Source organism: Vulpes lagopus, chromosome 22 (assembly GCF_018345385.1).
Source record: "Vulpes lagopus strain Blue_001 chromosome 22, ASM1834538v1, whole genome shotgun sequence".
Taxonomy (NCBI): domain Eukaryota; kingdom Metazoa; phylum Chordata; class Mammalia; order Carnivora; family Canidae; genus Vulpes; species Vulpes lagopus.
In genome coordinates this window covers 9,953,388-9,979,971 of record NC_054845.1, presented here as the reverse complement: position 1 = coordinate 9,979,971, position 26,584 = coordinate 9,953,388, and the positions used below count along the sequence as shown (strand labels likewise).

Sequence of the window (26,584 nt, the reverse complement as noted above, 5' to 3'; positions counted from 1 at the left end):
ACCTGATTTTAATAGGAGCCTCTTTGGATACTCAGGAGTTATGAGTATTGGTTCCAACTATTTGAAAGTCACTCCCCTGCTTAAAGGCTCTGACTGACCACTCAGGTAACATATAAACATTTCTTAAATCCTTGACACATGTTATGTGCCAACCTGTCCTCAGCTCTGGATGGATATACACAGGTCAACAAGATGTGGTTCTTCGTCAACAAAACAGTAGCACACACTGTAAGGGGGGGACAGGTTGGAAAGCAAGTCATTATAATGCAGAATGATCTGTGAGACAATGGGCATGGCATAAGGGGCCCTAGGGTCCTGGGAGGACAGACCCAGCTGCTTTTGAGAGGCTTGGGGAAGGGTTCCCCAAAGGGACAATTGAATGAAATCATGAAAGGGAGGAAGGGTCACCACTGGGCAAGGTGGGCAAAATTCCCCATTGTCTGTCTGTATGGGAAAGCCTAGCTTCTCATTACAATATGAGGCCTTTTAGGATTTGGTCTAGTAGATTTTCCCAGTTCATCACTGTCTTTTCCTGCTTTGTGTGATTGCTGCTCCTTCCTGCCCTGGGCTCATGCTTACGCTGTTCTCACTTCCTGGTCTGCTCCCCAGGCTTCAGACCCACATCTGTGGTCTCTGTTCTGTTAAAGCTTCCTCAAATACTTCTCATTCCCATCTGGGAAGGATAAGTTACCTGCTTCTCGGTGAACTAGGCTGAGTAGTGTCCCCTGCAAATTCCTGTCTACCTGGAACCTCAGAATACAACCTTATTTGGAAATTGAGTCTTTGCAGACATAATTAATAAAGATGGGGTCATAGTGGATTATGGTGTGCTCTAAGTTCAATGACTGGTGTCCTTATACAAGGCCATGTGAAGACACAGAGCAAAGAAGGTCGTGTGAAGATGGAGGCAGAGACTGGAGTGGCGTGGCCACAAGCCAAGGAACACTAGGAGACACCAGAAGCTGGAAGAGGCAAGGAAGGGTTCTCTGGAGATTTCTGAGGAGCATTGCCCTGGTCACACCCTGTTTTTGAACTCCAAGCCTCCAGAACTGGGAGAGCATAAATTGGGAGAACTGGTTGCTGTAAGACACCCAGTCTGTGGTACCTTCTTATGGCAGCCACAGAAAATGAATACAGGGGGTGACCAGCTCTTCTGTGAGAGTCTCATGGAGAGATTCATTCAGTTTTGTGTCCTGTAGAGAAGTCAGAGCAAGTCTGACTCACAGAGACACTAAATAAGTATTTGTTGAACTGGACAAATGGAAATGTGGTAGTTTTCATTCCAAGAGGGGGAGGAGGAGAAGGAGGAGGAATTAGGACTTCAGTTTATTCTGTCTGGAGATGCCTGGAGGCTCAGAGTGGCTTGGAGGAGCTTTGGGGCAGCCAGGCTTCAGATGCTAGTGACAATATTTATCATCATGGGCCTTTTGACTCCCTCTGACAATGCTACCCATGCCTAGTTTGAAGAGTAGGTATTCCAGCTTTGTGAGTCATCAGCTGCCCTGAAATTACACATTTCAACTCCTAGCCTGGTGATTCTTGGGTGCATCAATTTGGAACTCTGGGAAGAAGCTGGAGACCTTCCAAATAGAGCTTTAAAGTCATTGCTTGATTTAAGGATTTGTGTGTGTTTGTGTGTGTTTGTGTGTGTGTGTGCGCATGTCGAGGTGAGAAGTTGGCTCCCATAGATGATGGTAGAGAGTAGACTGTGGTTTAGGTGAGGGGCAGCCATCACATGAAGGGAAGTGTTGTATAATAAAAAATAAAAAATAAAAAATAAATCTATGGTCTTTGTCCCTGATTTTTGGCACAGTGGTCCTAAAACCCTGGGAATTTACTGTCTTTTGTCTGCTGTTCAGATAATTCTTGGGAGGAGCTTAGACAGCTCCTGGGGACTGGGGATTGTTGCCAGAAAAAACGAACCACATGGTTAGAGGGTTCCAGCTTTCAGCCCCACCCTCTGACTTTCAGGGAGGGGAGAGGGACTAGAGATTGAGTTCAACCATCAATGGCCAATGACTTAATCAACTGTGCCTATGTAATGAAACCTTCATAAAACTCAGAAACAACAGGGTTCAGGTAGCTTCTGGGTTGGCAAGCTAGAGGGGAAGGGCATGACAGCCCCACACTCCCTCTCACATACCTTGCCCATCTCTTCCATGTGGATGTTCATGGGTAGTATCCTTTATAACAAACTAGTACCAACAGTAAGTAAAGTGCTTTCCTGGGCTCTGTGAGTCATTTTAGCAAATTATTACACCTAAGGGAGGTGGATAGTCGAAACCCCTGAATTTGTAGTTGCCTGGGCAGAAGTGTGAATAGTTTGGGCACCTCACTTTTGCTGGTATCTGAAATGGAGGCAGTCTTGTGAAACTAGCCCTTGATCTGTGGGATCTGTGCTAACTTGGGGTTAACTTTAACACTAACTTTAGTGTCAGAATTGAACTGAATTGCTGCAGGCTTAGTTGGTGTTGGAGGATCGGTGCAGAAAAAACACATTTTGTGTCAGAGAAAAAAAACCACACAGGTGGATATCTAGAATCATTTATGCTCTAGCTGCTGAGTTAGTTCAGGCTCGTAGGTATAACGGTTAACCTTTCCGCACCTCTGTATTGAATGGGCATGCTGGATCTGAATAGGAGTGTGACTCAGGCGGCCAGGGAGTCTTATCCTGCCTGTAGGAGTAGCCACAGCCCTGAGAGGTGTGTCTGAGATCTCTGGGGGAGAGAGATCTAACTATATAGTGCTCCAGGAACCCTGCCAAGTGCTTTACGTTTGTTTCTTAGCTTGTTGAATCCTCATCAATCCTAGGAGAAAGGGTTATTACTCTTATTTTATTATTGAGGAAGCCGAGACTCAGAGAGGTTAAATGACTTGCTTAATATTACACAGTGAGTAAGTGGCAGGGCTAAGGAATTTCTCAAGTCTACCTGACTCTAGTTGCTTAGGGTTTTGGGGCATCTGCTTTATTCCCTAAGAAAGATTTCCTTGGACAGGGCAGCTTTTGTGATGTGTGTATGTGTGTGTGTCTATTGGCTGCTTGTAGTTGGGTATAAGTGGAAAAATGCTTTCAATGGTATATATACAAGGGAGACCTAATATATACAAGATTTTTCCAGTTGTGGAGCCTCTGCTTCTGGTGGACAATAATGGGGAGGCAATAACATTTCCCAGGTTTCTAAACAGCATTCCTATATATGACCTGTTGGGATTGCTAGGAACACTTGTCTGTACCAGTCTTATGTTATTTAATGGACTCATCTATTTGCTATTTTTCCTGCCCCCTTCTGGATGGGGCCTCTTCCTTTGGCAGATCTACCCGGAAGGATTTTTGGACCATGTGCCTCCATTTTCCCTTTAGAATTGACACAGATGCCTGGGAGAGGTGGCTGGAAACAGCCAGCTTGTCAGGACAACATGCTAGACTTTCAGGCACCGAAGAGAGCTGAGGTGTCTGGGGCACAGACCAGGTGAGGCCCATTTCCTGCCCAAGCCATAACCTCTGGGCTCAGAGAGCTCAGCACCACAGGCCTTGTGGGCTCTTGTTCCCTTTGGGATAGGGAAGGTTCGGGGTGGGGTAGGGTAGTGGTCGTGGTCACGCTGCTGTGACCTGGCAGTTATGCTGGCAGCCTGCCTGCTGATGCCATTTTCTGCCACTGAGACATGTTTTCTACTGCGCTGTGTTGAACGTGCTTACAGATGTGGTTACTCTGCTCAGGAGAGTTCTTTACATTTCTCCCAGGTGCTGGGGGAGGAAGGGGCTCGGTACCTGGAAAATGTGACACTCTCCCAGAGTCAACAGGAGCTGTTATGGCTAGAAGTGCATCTGACCTGAGGGTTATTTACCACATAGGAGCGCCTTACCTGATGATAGCTTGTTGCAGCAAAGCCAACTGAAAACTTCATGGGGACGATTGCAATGCCTTTCTTCTTCCAATAATTCTTCTTGTTAAACTCTTCCACTTGCATTCTTCTGCTGTGAAAGGAAGACTTGTCCAGACACTCATTCCAACATCTTATCAGGGTCTCAGGGCTGAACGCTTGTTTGTAGATGGTCTTATCAACTGTTTTGTACATGTTTTTCTCCCTAATCTGAAATGGGTGAGCAGTTGAGTTGATGGTTACAGTAAGACAGAAACTGACTGTAAAAAAGAGACTTGAAAAGCTTCCCCATTAAAACACAAACTTTGGTGGGGAGAAGACAGGGTGTTTCTTCTTTCTTTGAACAGCATGTGCTTTTGCAAAAATAAGGGAGTTAGGGGTGCCTGGGTGGCTTAGTTGGTTAAGCATTTGCCTCCGGCTTGGGTGATGATCTCAGGGTCCTGGGACTGAGCTCCCTGGTGGCTCCCTGTTGCTCAGGGAGTCTGTTTCTCCCTCTTTCTCTGCCCCTCACCTCCTTTCCATTCCCGACTTGTGCTCTCTCTCAAATAGATAAAATCTTTAAAAAAAAAAATAATGGGAGTTATTTCCTATCTCTTCTTCAATGTACTAATAGGGTTTTTCCCTCTTGAAAGTAGAGGGTAATGGTAGTAACTGGTCCCTGGAGGGCAGTAGGCTGTAGGGGTGAGGGAAGCAGATACTCCTTTTTTCCTATAAGATTCAGAGGATAAAAAAAAGAGTTGGTATATTGTATATAAAAGCAAGGATTTAGGGCAGCCCTGATGGCCCAGAGGTTTGGCGCTGCCTTCACCCCGGGGTATGATCCTGGAGACTCGGGATCGAGTCTCACGTCAGGCTCCCTGCATGGAGCCTGCTTCTTTCTCCCTCTGCCTGTGTCTCTGCCTCTCTTTCTCTCTCTGTGGCTGTCATGAATACATAAATAAAATCTTAAAAAAAAAAAAGCAAGGATTTACTGTCCTAACTGAAGATTGGTTCTGCCAAAGAGGAATAGTATTGCTGCCATATCTCAGCTACTGAGACATGCCCAGGAAGTCTTCATTCTCCCCATTTCACTCTAGTAACAATAAAAGAATTATTCTCAGAAGTAACATTGGAATAATACTATCCAGTTTATGAAAACAAATGTTTCAACAAGTGCTAACTCATTTGATTCTTGCAGGAACTCTGTGTAGTGAGTCACATCGTCCTTGTTTTACAGATAAGGAAACTGAACCACAAAAAGATTGCCTCTCCTTGTTGGAGCCATTCCATTTGCCTAGATTACCTTCCCATTATCTGTGCCCATTATTCTTCAAGGCCTATCTTTAAGTGTTATCTTCTCCAGAAAGTTATTCCTGACTCTCCTCCCCACAAGTCAAAGTGATGTGTTTCTCCTTTGTACACACAGAACACTTTATGTGACTTCTCTTAGGATAATTATTATCTTCATTGTACAATATGTAGGTGTTTTCTTGTGCATAGGAAGTACCCTGACAATCATAAACCTGGTGGTCCTTTCTGTTGAACTTAGGGGCAAAGGGGTTCAAAGGGCAATATACTGTGTGCTCTCTAGAGCAGAGGGACTATTCAGAGGAAACAGGGAAGAGAAGTGTAAAAAGTAGGGTAGGGTCTAATTGAAATGTGTGAAGGCTAGAAAGGTGTTATTAATAATTATCTCAATTGCCAGTGTCTGTCTGCCTCTCTCTGGCTTAGCATCCTGTATATGCTGTGCACCTTCTAGGATACTGTACAAAATAATATTCTTGGAGGGTATTCTTTTGGCAGTGTATCTCTCAAAAGTTTTCAAGTGTACTGGCAATTTCACTTCTATAAATTTATTGTACAGAGATAGACAATAAGGCAAAAATACATCTATATTTTGGTATTTCTGTACCAAGATGTTTCTTGCAACATCATTTTAATAGCCAAAACTGTGTAACAACATAAATGTGTATCAATAGTAGAGTGGCTAAACAAATTACAGTAAGTCCATATTACATAATACTATTCAGTTATGAAAAAGAATGAAGTGGGTCATTCTACTGACACAGGAAGATGGCCACAGCCTACTGTCAAGTAGAAAAAGTAAAGTGAAGAATAATATGCTTATCATGGTCCCATTTTGGTAAATAATTCTCTCTCTCTCTCTCTCTCTATATATATATATATATACATATATATATATATATAAATATAATACATCCATGTTTACGTATGTGTGTATGAATACAGAAGGCTGGAACAATAAACATAGAACCATTCACAGTAGCTACTCTTGACCAATAGGGATGATGGGATGGAAAAGGGGATGTTCACTTTTTACTTTACTTACCTCAATGTGGTTAGAATTTTAAAAAGAGTATTTTTGTACAAGTTAGAAAAAAGAAAGAAAGGAACAGAAAGTTGTTTGCATAAGGAAGTAGGAAGATAGTGAAAAGTCATTTCTTTTGGGTAGCACTTAATTTATCTTGAAATCTGATTTAGGGCTGATTTGAGTGGTTCTTCTAGGATCTTTCCTTGGGTAGCTAGTTCCCTACCTCATCTGCTTCTTTAACAACATTGGTTATGACCTTGATTACAACCTTACCTTTTCTGGCAGAAGGCCACACTTGGCTGCCACAGCTGTGATGCAAGATTCTGTTATCAGGGTTCCTTGTGGGAAGCCAAATCCTCGAAAGGCCGTATTAGATGGTAAATTTGTCATGCATGCACGACCCCGGAACCTGAGGTTACGGATTTTATATGCATTTTCCAGCTTCAATATAAGAAATTCTGTTACCTAAAGGGAAAGGAGGTATTAAAATATATTGGACAATATGGTTTTTTTTCCCTGTAAAAGTCAAGTACAGAGTCTTCTTGTGGAACTTGAGTAAGTACTTGAAGAAATATATTCCATAAAGACTCATCTGGAAATTCTTCCTTCAATAGAAGGAATGTTAATAGAATCCTTAACATCCATTAAGGATGTTGCTGGTTTCTGATGCACATACCTGCTCAGATTCATCCAGCATGCATCCTCCATTAATGAAGCACTCAATGTCTAGAACTTTGATTCGCCCGTTGTTCATGAATCCCACCTGTCACCAAATGAAGGACATTTTATGATCTGTTTAAAATTTATATGCCCGGCAGCCCTGGTGGCCCAGTGGTTTAGCGCCGCCTTCTGCCTGGGGTGTGATCCTGGAGACCTGGGATCGAGTCCCATGTCAGGCTCCCTGCATGGAGCCTGCTTCTCCCTCTGTCTGCCTCTCTCTCTCTCCGTCATGAATAAATAAATAAAATTAAAAAAAAATTATATGCCAAGTTTAAGTCACAGCCCATCTCTACGATTCGGTGGGACTGAAGACAGACTCTGCTCTTGTTTGTGTGGTGCTTTGCCACACCTGGCTGTCCCCTTGTATCTCAGTGCTCTGCTGACAAAGACCCCTTCTGACCTGAATTTTGCTGAGTCCTTCCTTTCAAAGTGTCATTTTCTGATCTCAGTCAGTATGGAATTCCAAAGTCCTTCCTTGCCTCCTGGTATATGATTGCTACCTTCTTCTTCCTAATTTCTGGAAGAGTTTCCTTCATTTTTTTTAAAGATTTTATTTATTTATGGGAGACAGAGAGAGAGAGAGAGAGAGAGAGAGAGAGCATGCATGAGTAGGGAGAGGGGCAGAGGGAGATGGAGAAGCAGACTCCTGCTGAGTGAGGAGTCTGACAGGGGCTCATCCTGGGGGCTCAATCCCGGGACCCTGAGATCATGACCTGAACCAAAGTCAGATGCTTAATTGACTCAACCACCCAGGTACCCCAAATCTCCTTCACTTTTTACTAGTTTTCCTTATAATTTAGTCTGTAGCTTCTCTTTCTTATGGAAGTCTCTGGAATTCCAGAGTGCATGGGAATGAATCACAGTGGATCTCGTTATGGGAAAGCCTTGGAAGCTGAGGCTGGAGAATGGACATGAGAACTGCTGTTCTTATTTTAGAGAGCTGAGGCTTTGTGATTGATTAAGGATGGAATAAAGGTGAGCTAGTGCTGCTGTTCTTATTGGGACTCAAAGAAGCACCTTGTGTTTTTCTGAAGTTGCCACTCCTTTGTGGCTCATCTAGACCTGTTGGTCTGCACAGCTCAGATTGAAAATTTTCCACTTCCTGTTGTAGTCCTACCAGAAAAGGATCGGCCCTGGTCTCTTTGTTCCCAACAAATGGGCACAACTATATGACTATTATCATCTATGGACATGTTGGATAACAAAGCAGAGCACTTAGCACATGTAGAAAACCCCACAAACTCAGAATTTATGGTAATTTTGACAAATGCAGGGTGGAAGTTTACCTGTGACTTTTCATGAAGAATTGCTAAGCAAAACCGTATAACAAATAAGGTAGCAGAGAGAATTCTTTTTTAAAAAAAAAAAACTTATTTATTCATGAGAGACACACACACACACACAGAGGCAGAGACACAGGCAGAGGGAGAACCAGGCTCCATGCAGGGAGCCCGACATGGGACTCAATCCCAGGTCTCCAGGATCACACCCTGGGCTGATGGTGGCACTAAACTGCTGAGCCACCGGGGCTGCCCAATGTTAACAGTATTTTTAATGGTATTTATGCCATGGTTGCATAAAATGCAATGAGCATGGTTTAAAACAATTTAAAATCATTTGGGGATCCCTGGGTGGCGCAGCGGTTTGGTGCCTGCCTTTGGCCCAGGGTGCGATCCTGGAGACCCGGGATCGAATCCCACATTGGGCTCCTGGTGCATGGAGCCTGTTTTTCCCTCTGCCTGTGTCTCTGCCTCTCTCTCTCTCTCTGTGTGTGACTATCATAAATAAATAAAAATAAAAAAATAAAACAATTTAAAATTATTTCATTAGTGAGTTCTTATCTTCCTATTTGCAAAGATCTTTTGGGACACTTTCATAACAACTAGGTGGGAACACTTGTAAAAATGATTTTGTAGTTAAAATGGTAAAATTGTGTCTAAACATTTCTACTGCAAAATATTTTTATAGTCAAGAAGTTTTGGTATAACAAGTGCTTGTAGCTTTTTTTATCTTTGAGGAACTGCTAGTGAAAATCTTATTCCTTCAATAATGTTTTTATAATTTAAAATTGTATTTTTATCATTCGATTTCTTTATAATCTACACTAGATTTACTAAAAGTTCCTTATAAAATTTGAGTATTTAAATGCACAACTTTTTCATTTAATATTTTAGATAAGATAATTGTTTTTAGAATTTAGCAAAATCAAAATAATAGAAAATGTTAAAACCACTCAGATAAAATGAGGTAGTTTAGTAATTTCATCTTTAATACTCACTTTATATTTTCCAAATAATGGGTGCCTTCCCCCAGTTATTAACATATCATCTTCACGATCAAGAACAAGACGAATGGGACGACCAGTTCTAAAGAAAATAAATCTTACATTCTCCACCCATTCCACCCATCCATTCCCCTATTCATCCCTCTGTATCCACTCACCCATTTATTCATCCTCTCATTTAACTATCTACCCACCCATCTATCTACCTTTCTACCCATCCATCCTCCATTCATTCTCCCACCCATTTATCCAACCATTCATTTAACTATCCATCCATCCCATATATATTCCTTGAGAACATACAATGAGGTAGGCACTGATCTGAATTAATATGTGACCAAATTACTACTGTCTCTTAGCCTATAACTTAGTGGTTGGAGATCTAGCTAAAGTGATTAATGCCACATGGCAGTTAACTTGTATTCTAATGGCTTCAGATTTGATGCTCACCCAGATCTAGTCATTTTGCATATCCCTACCACATGGGACAAAAGAGAAAGCGTACAAATAGATAAATGCAAACTTAACACAACTGCAAAAACAAGGCCAAGGACTTGTCCTTAGTCTGATGGTTTAGTGTCTTCATTTCTACCCATGAATGCTATCATATTGGCCCCATTGGGCCCTTGGATAGTCAGAGATTTAGCTTTTCTGTATCTCTAGGGTGGAGGTTCCATACTCTTTGGAGTACAAAAGAATCATCTGGTTTTTAGGTAAAAATGCAGATTCCTGAGCCTTAGCACTAGGAGTTTCATTCAGTACGTTAGGGAGGTGCCCCAGAATTGTCATTATTCTCAGTGATTCTTATGCAAGTATTTTCAGGTACATGTTGAAAACTACAATTCTGGCACAAAACTTGTTTTGTTTTGTTTTGTTTTAATGGTGAAGACTACCTGGAGCATGAGTTAAATATAAAGTTTCTGGGTCCACCCCCTGGTGATTCTGATTTGGTGGGTCTGGGATGGGGAGGCAGGAATTTCTATGAGCCTGCAATAGTCTTATTTTCAACAGTTTGGGAACCCTGCTCTGGGGATTAGATTACTTAATGCATGCCAGATGTGTGCTAAGGTAGGGTTGTAGCCTAAGGCATTTGGTTCCCACACTTAGAACACTGGGATAGTTTTAAATGTACTGACCTGGATGGATTGGTATGGGGCAGCCTAGGCATTGCGATTTAAATACTCTCCAGATGATTCTAACTGTGCAGCAATGCTTGGGAGGTCTTAAAGGCACAAAGCCTGGTGGGAGAATGATGAACTGATCCCTTGCTGGTACTTGGTGGGTGTAAATAGAGAGGTTCATAATGGAGAGAACTGGAGATAGGATTCAGATTTTGTGATTTCCCACCTCTCATTGCAGAACAAGACATACATCTGAGTGTTTTGGGACCTAGCTTTGAATTACACAGACTCTCTCAAAGGAAGGAGGATCTTTGAACTTTGCAGGCTGATTGGGGCTCTGACAGTATTTGTTACCACTGAGAAACAGCCATAGAAAATGAACAAGGAACAGAAAAGCCAGCAACTTGAACAGCAAGAACAGCAAAGGAGCAAGCCTTGCGGTTGAGGTTAGTCTGGGAACTTTTTTTGAGGATGTCATCTGTCATTAAGCAAACATTGAATAGCCAGCCCTTCCCAGGTGCAGAGGGGCAGAGGGTGGGAGCCTTTCTTTCCTTAATCCACCCTGTCTGCAGTTAGAGTAGTAAGGAAATGTGGGGGAGGAGCCACTCCTTTGGCTTCCACTTGGGCAGGGTACTTGTTCCACTCCTAAATGGGTCACCTTCCCTGAAGCTCAAGGACAGGGCAGCCTCAGCCTTGGAGCTATTTAACTAATGACATCACTTTTCCTTTTTATAGCAAATGAGCCTATGTGAAGTCCTATGTACATTTGACTTTTCCAATAACTCTAGGAGGGTGGGTATTATATCTATAATTATAAAGAAAAAGAGACAGGAGCCTGAATTGCCCAAGGACACCCAGATGCTTATGACAGCACCCAAGTGACTCTCGGTCTGCTGATTTACCCTTAGCTCTGTACATTTTACACCCTCTTGTATCCCCAAGTGCACTTACTTGATAGCGCCCACAGCTGCAATAGCTCCAAATACAGCTGGTCTTCCTACTTTCCCTCCAAAACCTCCACCTACCCGTTTGACGTGACAGGTGATCCTGTTGATGGGGATGCTTAAAGTAGAGGACACTGTTTTCTGTAAAAGTTGGATAATGGAAAAGTTTTACAAGAAATGGCAAAGAAGCCTTTTGTTTTCTGAAATACCACAGCAATATTCATCCACACCTGCTGTCAGGAAAAACAAAAAACAAAAAACAAAAAACAAACAAAAAAACCCCCAAAAAACAAGTCTAAATCGGCCTTGCGGAGCTCTATTCAGTTCATAAACATCGTTAATCTTACAGAACAGCCATTCCAGCAGAAAAATGGTATTTTCCAGAAGGGAAACTTTCTGAATCCTGGATTCCTGTCAGAAGCTGGAATCATAGCAAACGCCTAGACCTCAAGTCCCAACAAGGTGAAAATCAGCAAACTCCTGACAAGTTGCTAAAGAAGATGTTTGCAGCTAAAACCTAGAGCACTTCCTGACTGGGAAATGAAAGTGTGCTATAAAGTGATATGTTTACTCCAAAGGTTATCTGTAATGGTTACTTTAGAGAAAAATCAAGTTACAGATATAATTTAGTGTTGTTATCCAATTGTAGAACTCGTTTGAGCATGTTGCAAATGAATGTAGTCTTTAAATCTGAAGTCACGGTGACTGTTCTTTTTTTTAAAATTAAATTTATTTTATCTAATTTTAATTCCAGTGTAGTTAACATACAGTGTTCTGTTAGTTTCAGGTGTACAATATAGTGATTCAACAATTCGATACATTACTCGGGGCTCATCATTAGTGCCTCTTAATCCCCTTCACCTCGACTGTTCTTTTATTTACCTGATAAGACCAGAAAAAATAAAAGGGTTCTGTTTTCTTAGTTGCTCCACTGATGGCCAGTACCTGGACATCACGTTTCTACAGGTAAAATGGCTGCCAACTGTGAAGCTCTGGGGACTGAAGGCCATCGATGGGATCAGGAGGTTGGGAAGGCCAGGGCGATCCTGGACCTCACCTGTACGTGAGTTGGATCCTGTGTTGACACATAAATGTCCAGTTCTTTGTCCTCCGCCTTCGGAATAACAAGCACTCTTTGTGTTTCCATGTAAAAATGTTCCTGTCCTCCAACATGGACCTCTCCTGTTAAGTGCAAGGTAGGGAAATTCTTGAAAGTGTGTGCTAGTTGGAAACTACCATATTGGGGAATTCACAAATAAGATGTGGACTGACCAGTCTGGATTTGTTCTGACCAAAGAACTGATGGATCAGGCATTTGTCCTGTGGCAACCGAGGGCAGTCTGTTTCTGAGGCTATAGTTTTAGATAACAAGTTGAAAATGTCTGGGTCTATTCCCCTGTCCTTGACTAATCATAAAGTGCTAGGGATTTTTCTTCTATATATTCTGTTGCTCCCTATCCCCTAATCTCTAAGGGCAATACACACACACACTTGCAATTTGAGAGGAAGAGATAAAAGAGAAATTTGGCAAAAGAGCTGAACCTTTAAGGATGCCCTTTCTGAGAGGAAATCACATGCTCTCAATGTCTGCTTTGGAATAGAATTGTGCAAAGATTCTATTAAATATGCTTACCTTCAACAATTTGATCAACTTTTTCAAATGCCTCCTCAATATTTCCTTGTTCAAGTTTTTTTTCAGGACATAGGAATGAGTTGTGCTTTATGGCATCCTAAATGATAGGGAAAAAACACCACACAAACCACTTTTTAAAAATTTTTTCTTCCAATGGTATTTTTTTTTTTTTCTTAATCAAAGGCCAGTAAACTCCCTAGAATAGCCATGAAGGGAGTCATCAAGCCAGGGAGTACTAGAGTAGTGGGCTCGTGGCAGAGATGTCAGAAAGATGTCTTCTAGACTGCAGGGAAAACCAACAGGAAGCCTTAGAGAAATGTCAAGAATAGAGATCTGAGGATGCTATGATGGCTCAGGATGATAAACACTCTTTTCTCATTTTCAGTGTGGATGTCCAGGGAACAGGAGATGGATCTAACTGCAATATGGGTAAGGTTCTAGACCCTCCCTCTTTAACCTTTCCCTGAAGAAAAGTATTCATGTCAAACTTAGGTAGCTCATGCACAAGAACCTCTAACTCAGGGGTTAAAGCATTGAGGCCATGTTGAGGGAAGAGGCTTAAGTCCTAACACATCTCTGGGCAAGAAAGCCCGATAGATGTTGTGGGAAGTTTATTCATTTCTTTGGGTACTTCACACATCTTTTAAGGACCTTTCTAGTCCTTACTTCCATGTTTTCTTTCTGTCAATAGCGTGAACTGACTACACATGAAGACTGGAATCCATCCCACTTTGAGGCTCTGTGGATTCACCTATTGACAACTGATCCTCACTTAGCCTTAAGGCCCAAGGTGATTTTCCATACTTCAGGACGGCACCTGTGTCCTGCATTCTTGCTCCCCAATAGCCTTAGAGTTCATCATCTATCTTGCTAATTATGATAATGATAATGAGAGCAGCCAATATTTACTGAGTACTTGCTTGGTATCAAGCAACTGCACAATACACAGTGTATTTATGTACATTCTCACATTAATTCCATCGTGATCTCCATTTTCCAGACAAAGAGGCTGGGCTTAGAGAGGTCAAATACCTTTCTTAAAAGTCATGCTGCCAATAAGTGATGGAGGCAGCATTCAAGTCCAGGCTTGGTTTTTCAGAAGCCTTTTGTCTAGTAAAATATACTTGATATCTTAAAGCAGCAGAAAATGTATGATATAATTGAATTTTTCATTTCCTGCTACACTAAGATCTTAATGAGTCACCTGAGTTCGTGTGGAAGTATGTTTACTGCCATACTGGAAGTGCATCATAAGATCACATCATCTTATTGTAATATATGCTATATTTAATGAGGATTAAGTATGTGCCAGGCACTGTGCTAAGTGCTTTACATGTATTAACTCATTTAGTCTTATAACAATTTGATGAGGTAAGTATTATTATTATCTCCGTCTTACACCTTAATTCACCTAAGGTGATGCAGTTAGTCTGCATGTGTGCAGCCAGGGTTCAAACCTAGCAGTTTCATTCTAGAACTACTCTGCACTGCTTCTCATATATATGGTCATTTACATGAATGAATGGATGGGTGAGTGAATAAGAATTGATGTGTATGACTATTTTGTTACCTACTTTTGTTCACAAAAGAAATTTTTAGCTGACTCTGGGCAATCCTATTCTGAGAGAACTCTAGATCTCTAACCATTCTGAGTCCCAAGATATTTCATGGTTTTTCTTCTGGGTGCCATTTCACTCTTGAGGAAATGGGATTAGAATTGAGATTTCAAAAACTGACATTTGAATCCTAGTATAACCCAGGGACAGAGATTGAGCCAAGAAAAAGGGCCTGGACTTCTTGCAGACTTGGCAAAATGGGAATTTGGAACAGACCTGATTTGGTTTAGAAAGATCAAGAAACATGGCCTTTTTAACACTTGGAATATTGAGCAAGTTGTACCTTTTAGGCACATTTAAAAAATGTCAAATGGTTCACTGGGGCCTTTGAAAAAGTTGTTTTCTGTCACATGTGTACAAATAAGAAAGCTTTTCTCAACTCAATTACTATGAACTTGCCCTTCATTGACTTAGAACCTGCAAATCTCAGTCTATATCTGAATTTTCTATTCTAACTTCATTCTTTCTGCTTTGGAAATAGCATTAGCATTCCATCAGCTAGACTCAAAAATAAGAGTGGAAGTTTCTGTGGAATTCCATCATGAAAGACTCTGTGTTTGGACCCCACCTTGAAAACATGATTGTTCTCAATATCCATTCTCATCATCTTCCCTGATTTTTAGTGGCTATGTAGTCACCTGGCATAAAGTCTACATTTCGCAGCACCCCTTGCATGTAGGTATGGCGTGTGAATAGGTATTAACCAATGAGAGATGGGAAGTGTCCTTAAAGGGACAGGATATGCCCTTCTTCATTTTCTCATTCTCTCTGTTGTCTGGCATGTGGACTTAATGGCCAAAGTTTTAGCAGCCATTGTGGACCAAAGTGTGATCTGGATGATAGAAACCATGCATGATGGAACATCTAGATCCCTGACACCTAGAATCCCACATAAGCTCTGGACTGACCACTTCTAGATTTTTTGAATGTGAGAGAGAAAGAAATTTTAATTCTTGGTGTGTCCCCTCCCCCGTCACCATTTCTTAGAGCCAAAACTAATTTCAATTCGTACAAGTAATACCTTCCAGAGAAAGCTGATTTTCCCACAACAAGCCAGTGACAAGGAAAAGTTAGAATTAGCCTTGCATTAAGAAATTCACAAAGGTGCTTTTGATTCTATAACCTTACAGGAAAGAAGCCAGCCAGTCCTGCTTACATTGATGGTGAAGATTACTGGCTCTATATCTTCATAGGTGATCTTTATCTTTTCAATTGCACTCTTTGCCTGTACATTTGTCTCTGCAACCACAGCACAGATAATGTGGCCCACGCAAAGCACCTGTGGAAAGTACATGCATAGGTAGGAAAATATCGGTAGCAATAGTCTTACCAGCAACAGACCAGTGTCTTAGTTTCTATTGTGATAATAACCACACTGTGATAATAATCACATTAGGCTTGGGTAAAAAAACCTTTTTAATTGCAAAAATAATTTAAATAATTAGATTATTCCATTGGCCATTTTACTCAATGAATGTAAGCCCCAGAGTGGACGTCAAATTGTCTGGGATCTCTGTCAAATTTGGTTCACATAGGTCATCTTCATGGTATCACTTATCATTTTAGAGTTTAAAGATGAGGAAAGTGCTTTTTTGTACAATGTGATTCCTGTTATGAATTGCACCATGTCCCCTCCTTCTTCCTAAACTGATATATTGAAGCCCTAATCTCCTGTGTGATTGTATTTGGAGCCAGGGCCTTAAAGGGGTAATTAAGATTAAATGAGGTCATCAAGGGTGGAGCTCTAATCCAATATGACTGATGTTCTTATAAGGGGAGGAAGTGATACCAGGGAGGCTCATCCACAGACAAAAGGCCATGTGAGGACGCAGTGAGAAGATGGCCACCTGCAAGCCAGGAAGAGAGGCCTCAGGAGAAACCAAACCTGCTAATACCTTGATCTTGGGTGATCCGCCACCAGAACTGTGAAAAAATAAATTCCTGTTTTTTTTTAAAGTGACCCAGTCTGTGGTATTTTGTTATGGCAGCCTGAGCAGATAATATAGCTCTTTAAGTAACAGCTGATCTCTTCATTTGGAGTTCAACCAAAAGAACAGTGATTCCTTTCATGGCTGGAGGAGAAACAGTCTGTGTGACTCACTGAGACGTGACAATACTAGCTAACACTTACTGAGAGCCTTCACTTTAGGTGCCAAGCACTATTGTAAGCATTTTACGTGCACTAACACTATGGGGTTGGGGCTATGGTGATTCCCATTTTACAGATAATGATACCCAAAGGCACACAGCTAGTGAGTGATGGAACTGGAACATGAGCCAAGGTAGCTTGGCTCCAAAAGCAAGATTTCAATGAATGACTGTAGAATTGAATTAAAAGGTCCCAGATGGCAAGAGCAACTTTATAAAAAATGGAGTGTGTAAGAGTTAGGAGGGTGTTGGGGGTCTGTATGTGGGGTTGGTCCAGGAAGGGACAGAGTTCAGTATAAGTAACAGGGAGTGGCTGTATTTTTTTTTTTACTCTCCTATTTAGGTCTTTCTAGGGTATTCTATCCTTGTAGGTCAGGATCCTACATTTATTCTTCAGACGAGGGTAAATTGACTCAAGAGCACACAGTGGGAAAACTAGGACTTGTTCTTCTGTAATAAATGTCCTGTAATTTCTAAGCCTGTCTGAATAACGATGTTAGGTATAGAGAGAAGCTAGAAGAATTAGCGCTTCTATCCCCCAGTGGGCCGGGTGGAGGGGGGTGGTTGAAAACTGGCTCCAGGTGGTACCTTGGTAATTATCTGCAGTAAGTCACTCAGAAGGCATGCTCTGTACCTCATCTACAGCCATCAACTTGTCATCCTCAGCCCCATTGGTGCCTGGGATGTCCTCAGCTGTTATCACATCAACCACCCCAGGTAGTTCAAGGGCCTCAGATGAATCAATTGATCTGAAAAAAGAGAAATATTTATATTCAAAATATAAATTTTGAGGGCCCCAGACCCAAGGAAAGGATAGAACACTGTTGAAAATCAAAATATAGGGATCCCTGGGTGGCGCAGCGGTTTGGCGCCTGCCTTTGGCCCAGGATCGAATCCCACATCAGGCTCCCGGTGCATGGAGCCTGCTTCTCCCTCTGCCTGTGTCTCTGCCTCTCTCTCTCTGTGTGACTATCATAAAAAAAAAAAAAAAAAAAAAAAATTGAAAATCAAAATATATAGCAACTGGTCCAGTTTAGGGCCTGACCAATAAGAGTTGACCTGCCCCAGGGTCCAGGAGGCTCCCCGCTGGGTCAGAGTAACACTTTGGCTCCTGGAGGGGCTTTGGGGGAGGGGCCTGTGTAGCTGTGGCAAGTCTTAGGAAGCTTAGGACAGTGGGCATTTACCGTTTAGAAATGCAGTATTTCAGGGTTTTATCACCAGCTGAGTATCGCCATACTCAGTTACTCCTGGGCACCATGCCTCAGGCTCCAGCAGAGAGCTGAGGTACTGTGAGGTTAGAATGGAAGGACCCCATAACTACTATTTTTGTTCTCTCTTTCTTAATGGTCATTTCCGGATACTCTCCCTTGCTCCTCCTGGGGATGGTGACCTTTTCTTTATTCTTTTAATTTTAGGTTCTTTGTGTTTAGGACATGGCAGAAGAGGCACATTCTTTGGAAGGAACCAGCAGGTGTGCTTTTAAAAGTTTTTTTGGAAAGCTTTCTATTTACTTACATGATTTTTGCATGGGCTCTGGTACTAGTCACCAAAACCATGAAAAGTTCTCTATCCACCGTCGGAATGTCATCACAAAATATGGCTTCACCTGTAGCATGTTTAAGACCTGATAGGTGCATGATGGGGCGTCCAACTGGGTCTTGGAGGGATTGGTGAGAATCCACACTCTGCAGAGGGAGATAGAAGTTGCCCTGGAAAACTTGAATCTCCAGAAGTGGCCTGGCCAATTACTAACACTCTTGATTCAGGATTAAGAAATCAGTCACCCACAGGCAACAAACACTGGAGTGGGTCAGATGATAAATGTGACAATTTAATGATGTAACTAGACTGGGGAATTGTCCTGGCAGTTATGTGGCCATGCTGACCTTTTGGCAGAATTGTGGAGTAGGTGAAGGGGCCGCCTCCCCAGCTTCTCCTTTTGGCAGCTTTTCCCAAGTCATGCCCATGTACTGCTTTTTTTCTGGAATTCAGTGGGTCTCTCTGCCCTGCTGTCTTAACTTTCCCATGACCAAATCGTTCACCAGTAAAGTGATCACGATGATGGAGCTTAAAGTGATATAAATCCTGATGGTGGGGAACCCAAATCTAAGCCAAAAGCTTGAATGTCAACTTGAACAGGGCCTGGAGCTGCAGAGAGGGGAGGAGAGCAAATGGCAGTGGAGTCCACTCAGATCCAGACCAAGGTGCCTTGGCTGCCCCTGTGAGTGGCCCCAGAACATCACTGGGTGGATAAGGAGAGGGAGACAGTGTTTACTCTGGAAGTCATGTGTGTGTGTGTGTGTGTGTGTGTGTGTGTGTGTGTAGATGGGGTGGGGGAGGGGCTGTATGCCAACAGATAATAACAGATACTTTCTAAATTGTCCTCCAGGAAGTGTGGGTTCAGGTACGGGCAGGGCTCTTGTTTTGCTGACTGGAGATCAGATTTTGCAGTCAGGGCTGAAGGCTGAACCTTGCTACTTCTTGTTCAGTCCTTCCCACACACCTGACTTAGGTGCTCTTCAAACAAAAGCCCAAAGAACATCAGTTTGGGGAGACTATCATCAATTATGAGTCACATGGTCAAACCATTCCAGGCTGGTTTGGCCTCGAATGTGTGTAGTGGTAGCTTAGGCCTGATCTTAGATCCAGAGTCTTCTTGGCTAGGCCTAAACAAAGGGCAACGTACCAGCCAAAGCTAGAAAGTCAGAACTACAGATCACAACTCTGAAATGCTTGCTTTGTTCACATAGCTATAGCTTATCTTTTAGTTTCTAGGTTTCCATTAAATTACCCTCACTGACCTGGTACCTTTGGACTCCCTGGGGTCCTGTGACGGGGAAATCTTCTAGAGCACTTAGGAATCCGTCTGGAATTTCAGGATAATGATGGCTGTCCTGAGAGACAATTCAAAACAATAAAGTTGAACTGATTAGTCTATGGTTAAACTGGGTTTTAATTTGTGTGAAATGACTTGGCTAAAGTACCCAAGAAACTGCAGGGCCAGGGTAGCCTCGAGGACCAAAGTCCACATCACCTCCCAGGATCTCCCTTGATGAAGCTATCCTGCCCTCTTTTCCTTTCCCCAGAAGGAGGGACGGCACTGACTGCTTTGAATCTGATTCTCAAGTCACCCCAAGGAGAGAGAGGCCTGCCAGTGAGCTGGGTAAAGGCAGAAAAGACAAGAAAATTGGGGGCTGGATAAGCCATCCCAGAATGAGCTAGAGTTCACTGTACACAAAAGAAACCATGTCCTGATTGTTTTTCTCAGCAACTGAGCAATTCAGCAGTAAAACTGGGAGGGCTGGGGATCCCTGGGTGGCACAGCGGTTTAGCGCCTGCCTTTGGCCCAGGGCGCGATCCTGCAGACCCGGGATCGAATCCCACGTCGGGCTCCCGGTGCATGGAGCCTGCTTCTCCCTCTGCCTATGTCTCTGCCTCTCTCTCTCTCTCTGTGTGCCTATCGTAAATAAATAAATTAAAAAAAAAAAAAACTGGGAGGGCTCTCTGGGTGTCTGAACACACCAAGTGTTTGGATTCAGAAATTAAATGGCAGTGATGATTCCCTTGGTGGATGTGGTTGGTGAGGGCCTACCTCTGAGTAAATGAAAATTGGACAGTTTGGGTGACATGAAGAGTGTTGGAGTAGGATGTGGTTGGAAACGGGGGGGACAAGGTAGGGAGAGAGCTATATTCATGGTCAGGGAAGGAAACAGAGGGAGGGAAAGAGAATGTTTTGCTTTGCTTAATCTATTCCAGAAGTTTGCAATCAGAAAGTCTAGAACCACTTCAATATTTGCATACAAATACATTTTAGTATTTTTTTGAAAAATAAAATTTTGTGTTTTATGTTGAATATAAAATTTCAGAACAGGCCAACCTAATAATCCATAGTGCCATGAAGCAGATCGGTGGGTGCCTGGGGGTAGGGATGGGAGGATTTACTGCAAAGGGGCCAAAAGGTACTTTTTGGAGTGTTGAAAATGCTCTAAACCTGGTTTGAAGGTGGCTACATGGGTTTGCACATTTGTTAAAACTCATTGAGTTTAAATAAGTGCATTTTATTATATGTAATTATACTTCAGTCTAAAGTTGATTTTATTTATTTATTTATTTATTTATTTATTTATTTATTTATTTATTTTTAAGTTGATTTTAAAAGAAAAAGAGACTGCACACTGGAGGCAGGGTGCACCATGATGCTGCATTGCTCAGGGCACACGGTGGATATCTGTGAAAGGAAGACAGCCTGGCATCCTGAGCCTCATGGAGCAGCCCCTCTGGGCTGGATACCTGAAGGCAGAATGGCTGGGAATGGACGAGGTGTGGCTCAGAACAGGTGACAGATGATGGCACAGGCTGCCCACAAGATGGTTCTCAAATGTAGTAGGAAAAGCTGGGAGTTTTTGGCTGCAAGGAGCACATAAGTACCAGACCACTTACAGGCATAAACTTTGCCAGCTTCTTCAGTTCCTGTAGAACTTCTAGGTAGAATTTGAAGAAGAAACTGACCACCAGAGTCCTCTTGAATTCCACTTTCCCCCCTGGGGCCCAGCCTGGGAGGGAGACTTCTTCCAGAAGCAGCCTGCAAGTTTCCTCCAGCATCAGCTCATCCCAGGGCCTGGTAGGGTTGAAAGGCAGGGACGGGACGAGTTCAAGAGCAGTTTCAATCGCCCAGTAGGTGCTAGATATTGGATAGTGACAATTTAGAGAACCCAGGGTCTCCTTTTATGAGTTGGAGGGGAACTTAGAAATCACCTAACCAAGTCCTTCAGGAAAACCCAGGCCTGCGAGACTGCACCGAGTGGCCTGAGGGTCATGGCAGGGTGAGGATGGGACCATTTCATTGCAACGTGAACCAAGGATGTTCAAGAGCCAGACCGTGCTGGAACTGGGCACTTAACAAATAGACAAATTGGGGACAATTCCTTTATGAACTGGACAGGCCTTTATTGAGGAAGAGCTAGAGTGTAGTCAGGCAGCAGCAGCAATAGGTGCCCTTGGACACTGCCTGGTGTGGGTACTGGAATGCTGATGTGCTTACGAGAACCAGGGCTGGATGCAATCCTGGGCCAGTAGCCCTCACTCCTAATTAAATCAAAGTCCATTGAGGTTTGATATTGGGAAAATTACAGAAATAACAGGCAGTGGTTCTACAAATAGGAGTTTCCATCTTCCCAAGGTGTTAACAACATTTGCCAGAGCCAAATGTCCACCTTTTTTTTCTGACATCAAGCTTCACTTTGGGGTGCAGGGCAGCTCGTTGCTTACCTCCCTATGAGCCGCTGGCAGGATTTCTGTGCACTGACCGTGACAGCCCCAACCCCTCCATAGGAGATGCTCAGGTCCTCAATGGTGCCTGTGCCTTCCTTGAGGAGGACTCGCATGCCAGCGTTCACATCGGCCAAGGCATTCTGCTGGCACTGAGCCTGTCGGAAGGCTGACACAAATTCCCACTGTGGAGACAGGAACCATGTGTGTTGTTCGACATTTCAAAACAAAGAACACGGTTTCTGCTTCTTGGTGCCACTAACTAATCACTGAGACTCAATCTAAGGGGACACAAGAGGCACTTGGCACAATTAGAGGATAAGTCGGTGGCCTTCCATTTGAAGTGAGAATGGGGTTCCCCCAAAGGCCCATCCCCAACACCCAATACCCTCAAGGACCAGGGATCACTGTGCATTCTTCCTGAGGCCCAGATGCCTGGCTCGTGTCCAGCAGCTCTCTCTGCTAGTCTTCAGATGCCTCTGTCTTCGGGAGGATGGAGGAGCCCTGCCAGCACAGGTGCTTTTAAATGCGATTTGCTTAAAGTGTGAAAGAGACCCCCCACCTTTCCCAGTTTGTAGAAACGACTGCGTTTCCACTATGCAAAGGTCATAAGGGAGTTGAATAGAACTTTCTGACAGTGGACTAGGAAATCTTATATCAGGAACAAGAGTCAGGAGGGTGATGGCTGCCCCACTGGGCCCTTGGGCATGGTGACTGTCAGTGTTTTGACATTATTTTGACATGGGGTTGATGGCAATGACCTGTGACTCAAGTGTGTTTTCATCTGTGCAGCCACCGAGGGCACCATGCTTGAGTCAGCCTGGTTTTCTGTCTTGGGTCTTTACACAGATGCACATTTGACTAGAACACATTTCAAAGTTTCCATTCCAAAGGAAAAATAAATGAAGGTCATACATGGCTGGAAACATGACTTAATTTAAGACTTCCTGCATAACCAAGCTAACTCTTGGCTTTTGATCAGTGTGCGGGCGTGTGTGTGTGTGTGTGTGTGTGTGTGTGTGTGTGTTTATTAAATTGCCTCTCTCTGAGAAGACTGTCCTCCTGGATTCAGGTACAGTTTTGGGGAGAGACACAGAACACTGAGTGAGGACAGAGGACCCACTCCATAGCCAGCTGGGTGGCCACATCACCCCCAGATACCCTGCGTTAGCAAACCTCCGAGGCCCCATGTTCCCATGAGCTGTTGGAGTTAGCTAGAGTGGGAAGTGGGGAGGCCCTGCCCCAGCTTCCACCTCTTTGTGGGTCAGGCAGAGAAACTCAGCCCGGGGCTGGAGAGCTTTAATTTCCGCCTCCCGGGTCGGCCTGTAGACCCGGAGGCGGAGGCGGAGGCGAGGAAGCACCACGGCTGCCCTCAGCAGGCCCCACCCCGCAGCTGAAACAACAGCCCCGGGCTGCGTCCACACCCGGAGCTGCTGGCTCGAGGCTGTCTGCGGGCTTTGGTGCTGGGCCAGCCCACGGTGGACGGGAAACAGGTTTTTAGGGCAGAGTTATTTTCCTTCCATCTGTTTTCAGATTTCTAAAGATGACTGCATTCAGTCGTGAAAAGGGAAAAACAACTCTCAGAAGCAGCCAGCAGAATTCTTACCGCGTGAGAGTGGGGGATGTACACAGACTCCAAGATCTCCTCTGGCTTAAGGTCTGCGCTTGCCAACCCGGCAAGAAAACGTTCGTTCAGAGGCATCTGCCGCGCACCTTCTGGTGAAGAAAGTGACATTTCTGCCCGGTGCAATGGGGAGTTGCTCTGCAGAGTTTCAGCAAGGAAGGGGGAGAGGCCGCCTCGGGCTCCGTGTGCGCCCTCAGGGCACCGGGTCCTCTGCAAGCGCAGGGCCTCCCAGCCTCCCTGCCTCCGGGCCTCCACCAGCTGGGCCTCTGCCTCCTCCAGGTCCCGCAGGCAGAGGCTGGTCAACGAACCCCACCTAGTCAATGCTCTGACCACAGTGGGGGGAGCTTCAGGGTTTGCTGCCACCAGTGGCCGAGCTCAAGTCACGGCGTTTGCTTTGCCTTCTCACTGCTGCCTTTGGCTTCTAAGCTGGAGACCCACACCTTTCAAACCAAGTGAGCAGCTCACCAAACCTCCCTTGAGCTCAGTTGTTACAAATTAGTGGTGAGGACTGGCCCCCGCTGCTGGAAAGCGTGCTCTGTGGCCCCTCAGCAGGGGTGATGGGACCCAACCATAGTCTGATGGGTTTTGTCCCCGACAAAGGCGGCCAGACGCTGACTGGATGGTAGGGGTGGTCGCGGAGGAGGCAGGAGCCCCAGAGGAGCCCCCGCTGCCCTTTGCTGACCCGCCCTGCTGCTGCCACCTTGCTGGAGCGGGGCTGCGCTCAGGCTGCAGGTGGCTTTGGTCAAGCAGGGGAAGCAGAGACCTTAGGCCAAAGGTAACGACCAACACCCGAGTAGAACCACACTATTACTAGTACTACTAGTACTGGTATAGTAGAAGGCTCTGCATGGGGCCCAGAGTCTCGGCTTCTTCTTTCCTGGTCTTTGGGGGTCAGGCCGGGGTTGCCTTGGCCCACAGGCAGGGAGGACTCAGGAAAATGGCTGACAGGGCCAGGCTGGGTGAGGCCTTTCCCTTCCTCCCTCCTGGGTGGGCCCCATACTAAGCTGAATAGGGGCAGGAGAGCTTTTCCTCTGCACAAAGCCTCTCCCAACACTTCCTACCAGCTAGGGATGGGATCATATTATGGCCAACAAACCCCTTGGGAGGGTTACGTTGCCTGTGATATAATTCCTGGTTGGACACATCCCCAAAGTTCACGTGGGGAGCAGATTGGTTGCTTTCCTGCACCCTAGTCCTTGGGTCCAGTCAGCCCATAGGAGGGGCAAACGGCAGCTGGCCAAGTGAGATGGATGGAAGGGGCAGTATCTGATGGGCCGTGGGTGAGGACTGGGGAGGCGTGATGGCAGGGAGACGTAGAGGCCCTGGAGAGACGGCTTGTTGCAGACAATGGTTCCCCCCCCGCCCGTGTCTGTCTCTATGAGTGACCTTGGCCAGGAGGTTGGATGTACTAGATGTGCTGTGTGCACAATGTCCAGCACAGCCTGGCACAGTTAGTGCCCAGCAAAGGGGCGTGTCGGCATCCTTGGAGCAGTGGAGGCACAGGAGGTTTCCAGGGAGACGAGGGTGGTTCTGCATGTAGTGGCCCCCAGGGAATGATATTTTCAGCCAGTGTGTAAAATTAATCATTGCCTTCCTCCTCCCCCCCGCCCCCCCCGCAGAGGGCCCACAGTGTCTGCAGTGTGTCTTCCCGAGACTTGTGGCCTCATGCACCACAGCTTAGAAGGGTGGGCATGGAGAGGAGGAGGGAGCAGTTCTCAGGCAGCAGAGGGCCTCCAGCTCAGTCTCTGAACACCACCCCTGGCTGTCCCACAGCCAAGGTAGGGTGAGGGGTGTGGTGCCAGAAGGAAGCACTAGCCACTCCCATGCCTCAGTGTGTCTTCCTCTAGGATCCTGAGTGGTGTGTCCGCCGCCCCCCCCCCCCCTCCCCGCCGTGATGGATTAAGAGCTAGAGACCAGGGCTTTCACTTACAACAATTCCCTAAAAGAAAGACGGAAAATCTTAGGTGCAGTTCAGAATGTTCTGGGGTAGCTTACCTACTGATACCAGGTTGAGGGTAGTGTTGCCCACAGCCAAAATTGGATTCAGATCCGAATAGCAGTGCCGGCTTATAATATGTCCCCCTAAGGACTAAAGAGAGAGAGTTATAGCCTTGGTCATTTTATCCCCATCCTATGCCCAACACCCCACATGCACTTGCTTAAGGTCCTCTTGCAGTGGAAGTGTCACAAGGAGTCTTGGTCTTCCTGGCAGAGGGACAGGAAGTTACTCACTTCTCTCAACAACCCAATGAAATTGATGCCATTATCCCCATTTTTCAGATGAGGACACTGGGACACAGAGAAATTATGAGTCTTGACCACGGTATCCTAGTGAGGAAGGGGCAGGACTGGGATTCAAGCCCAAGTAGGGGGCTCCATGGCCCATTCTGAACCAGCGCCAACTCAGGCTTGGCCACGGCACAAGGGGCTGTGGTGTCAGCTCCAGAGGTGCTGTCCTGTGCCCAGCACTGCCTCCAGGATGGCCAGAACCCATGTGGCTGTGCTGGGGCTCTGGGGACCACACTGCTGAGAGCCGGTTGCCCTCTTGCTCTTCTTGGATCTTGTTGAGCCACTAGCATCTCAGAACATGGGAGGGAAATGACTGGCTGTTCAACTTCATACTCTCCACCCCACATAGCGATGGAGCCTCCAGGGACCACCCTGGCTTGCCACGGTCTGGGCTGGGACGTGGATGAGGACGTTCCCAGTCCTCCCAGTCCTCTGCGAACAGCTCTAGTTTCCGCTGAGCTGACTTTGCCTCCCTGGACTCTCCCCTATCATACATCTAATCACATCTGCCCTCATGAATCTATAAGCATTTGAAGGCAGCTCTCATGATCCCTCTGATGTTCCATCCCCCACCATACCTCTCACCCTCCTGCCACCATCTCCTTGCCAGGCTGCAAGGTGTTAGAGTTCTTGGCAGGAGGAGAGACTATTTTGGAATCACTTGAAGAGCTTTTTCGAAGGAAATATGTCCTCCCTTAATTTCCCATATCCCAAGGATTTCTGACACCCCATTAGGGGTACGTA

General features: G+C 44.8%; 1 protein-coding gene across 1 annotated transcript in view; it reads right to left on the bottom strand.

The window, feature by feature from the left end:
- Positions 1-26,584, bottom strand: part of LOC121480828 (aldehyde oxidase 2) — a 73,479-nt gene that overhangs the window by 28,165 nt on the left and 18,730 nt on the right. The window contains exons 7-21 of the mRNA XM_041737742.1: positions 25,547-25,640; positions 23,534-23,643; positions 21,928-22,112; positions 21,100-21,277; positions 19,461-19,553; positions 18,175-18,344; positions 17,294-17,408; positions 15,668-15,790; positions 12,896-12,992; positions 12,320-12,444; positions 11,270-11,403; positions 9,192-9,279; positions 6,870-6,956; positions 6,467-6,658; positions 3,865-4,092 (exon numbers count right to left, since the gene is read on the bottom strand). Of these exons, the coding sequence (XP_041593676.1) occupies positions 3,865-4,092; positions 6,467-6,658; positions 6,870-6,956; positions 9,192-9,279; positions 11,270-11,403; positions 12,320-12,444; positions 12,896-12,992; positions 15,668-15,790; positions 17,294-17,408; positions 18,175-18,344; positions 19,461-19,553; positions 21,100-21,277; positions 21,928-22,112; positions 23,534-23,643; positions 25,547-25,640 (2,019 nt within the window). The remainder of the gene's footprint in view (positions 1-3,864; positions 4,093-6,466; positions 6,659-6,869; positions 6,957-9,191; positions 9,280-11,269; positions 11,404-12,319; positions 12,445-12,895; positions 12,993-15,667; positions 15,791-17,293; positions 17,409-18,174; positions 18,345-19,460; positions 19,554-21,099; positions 21,278-21,927; positions 22,113-23,533; positions 23,644-25,546; positions 25,641-26,584) is intronic.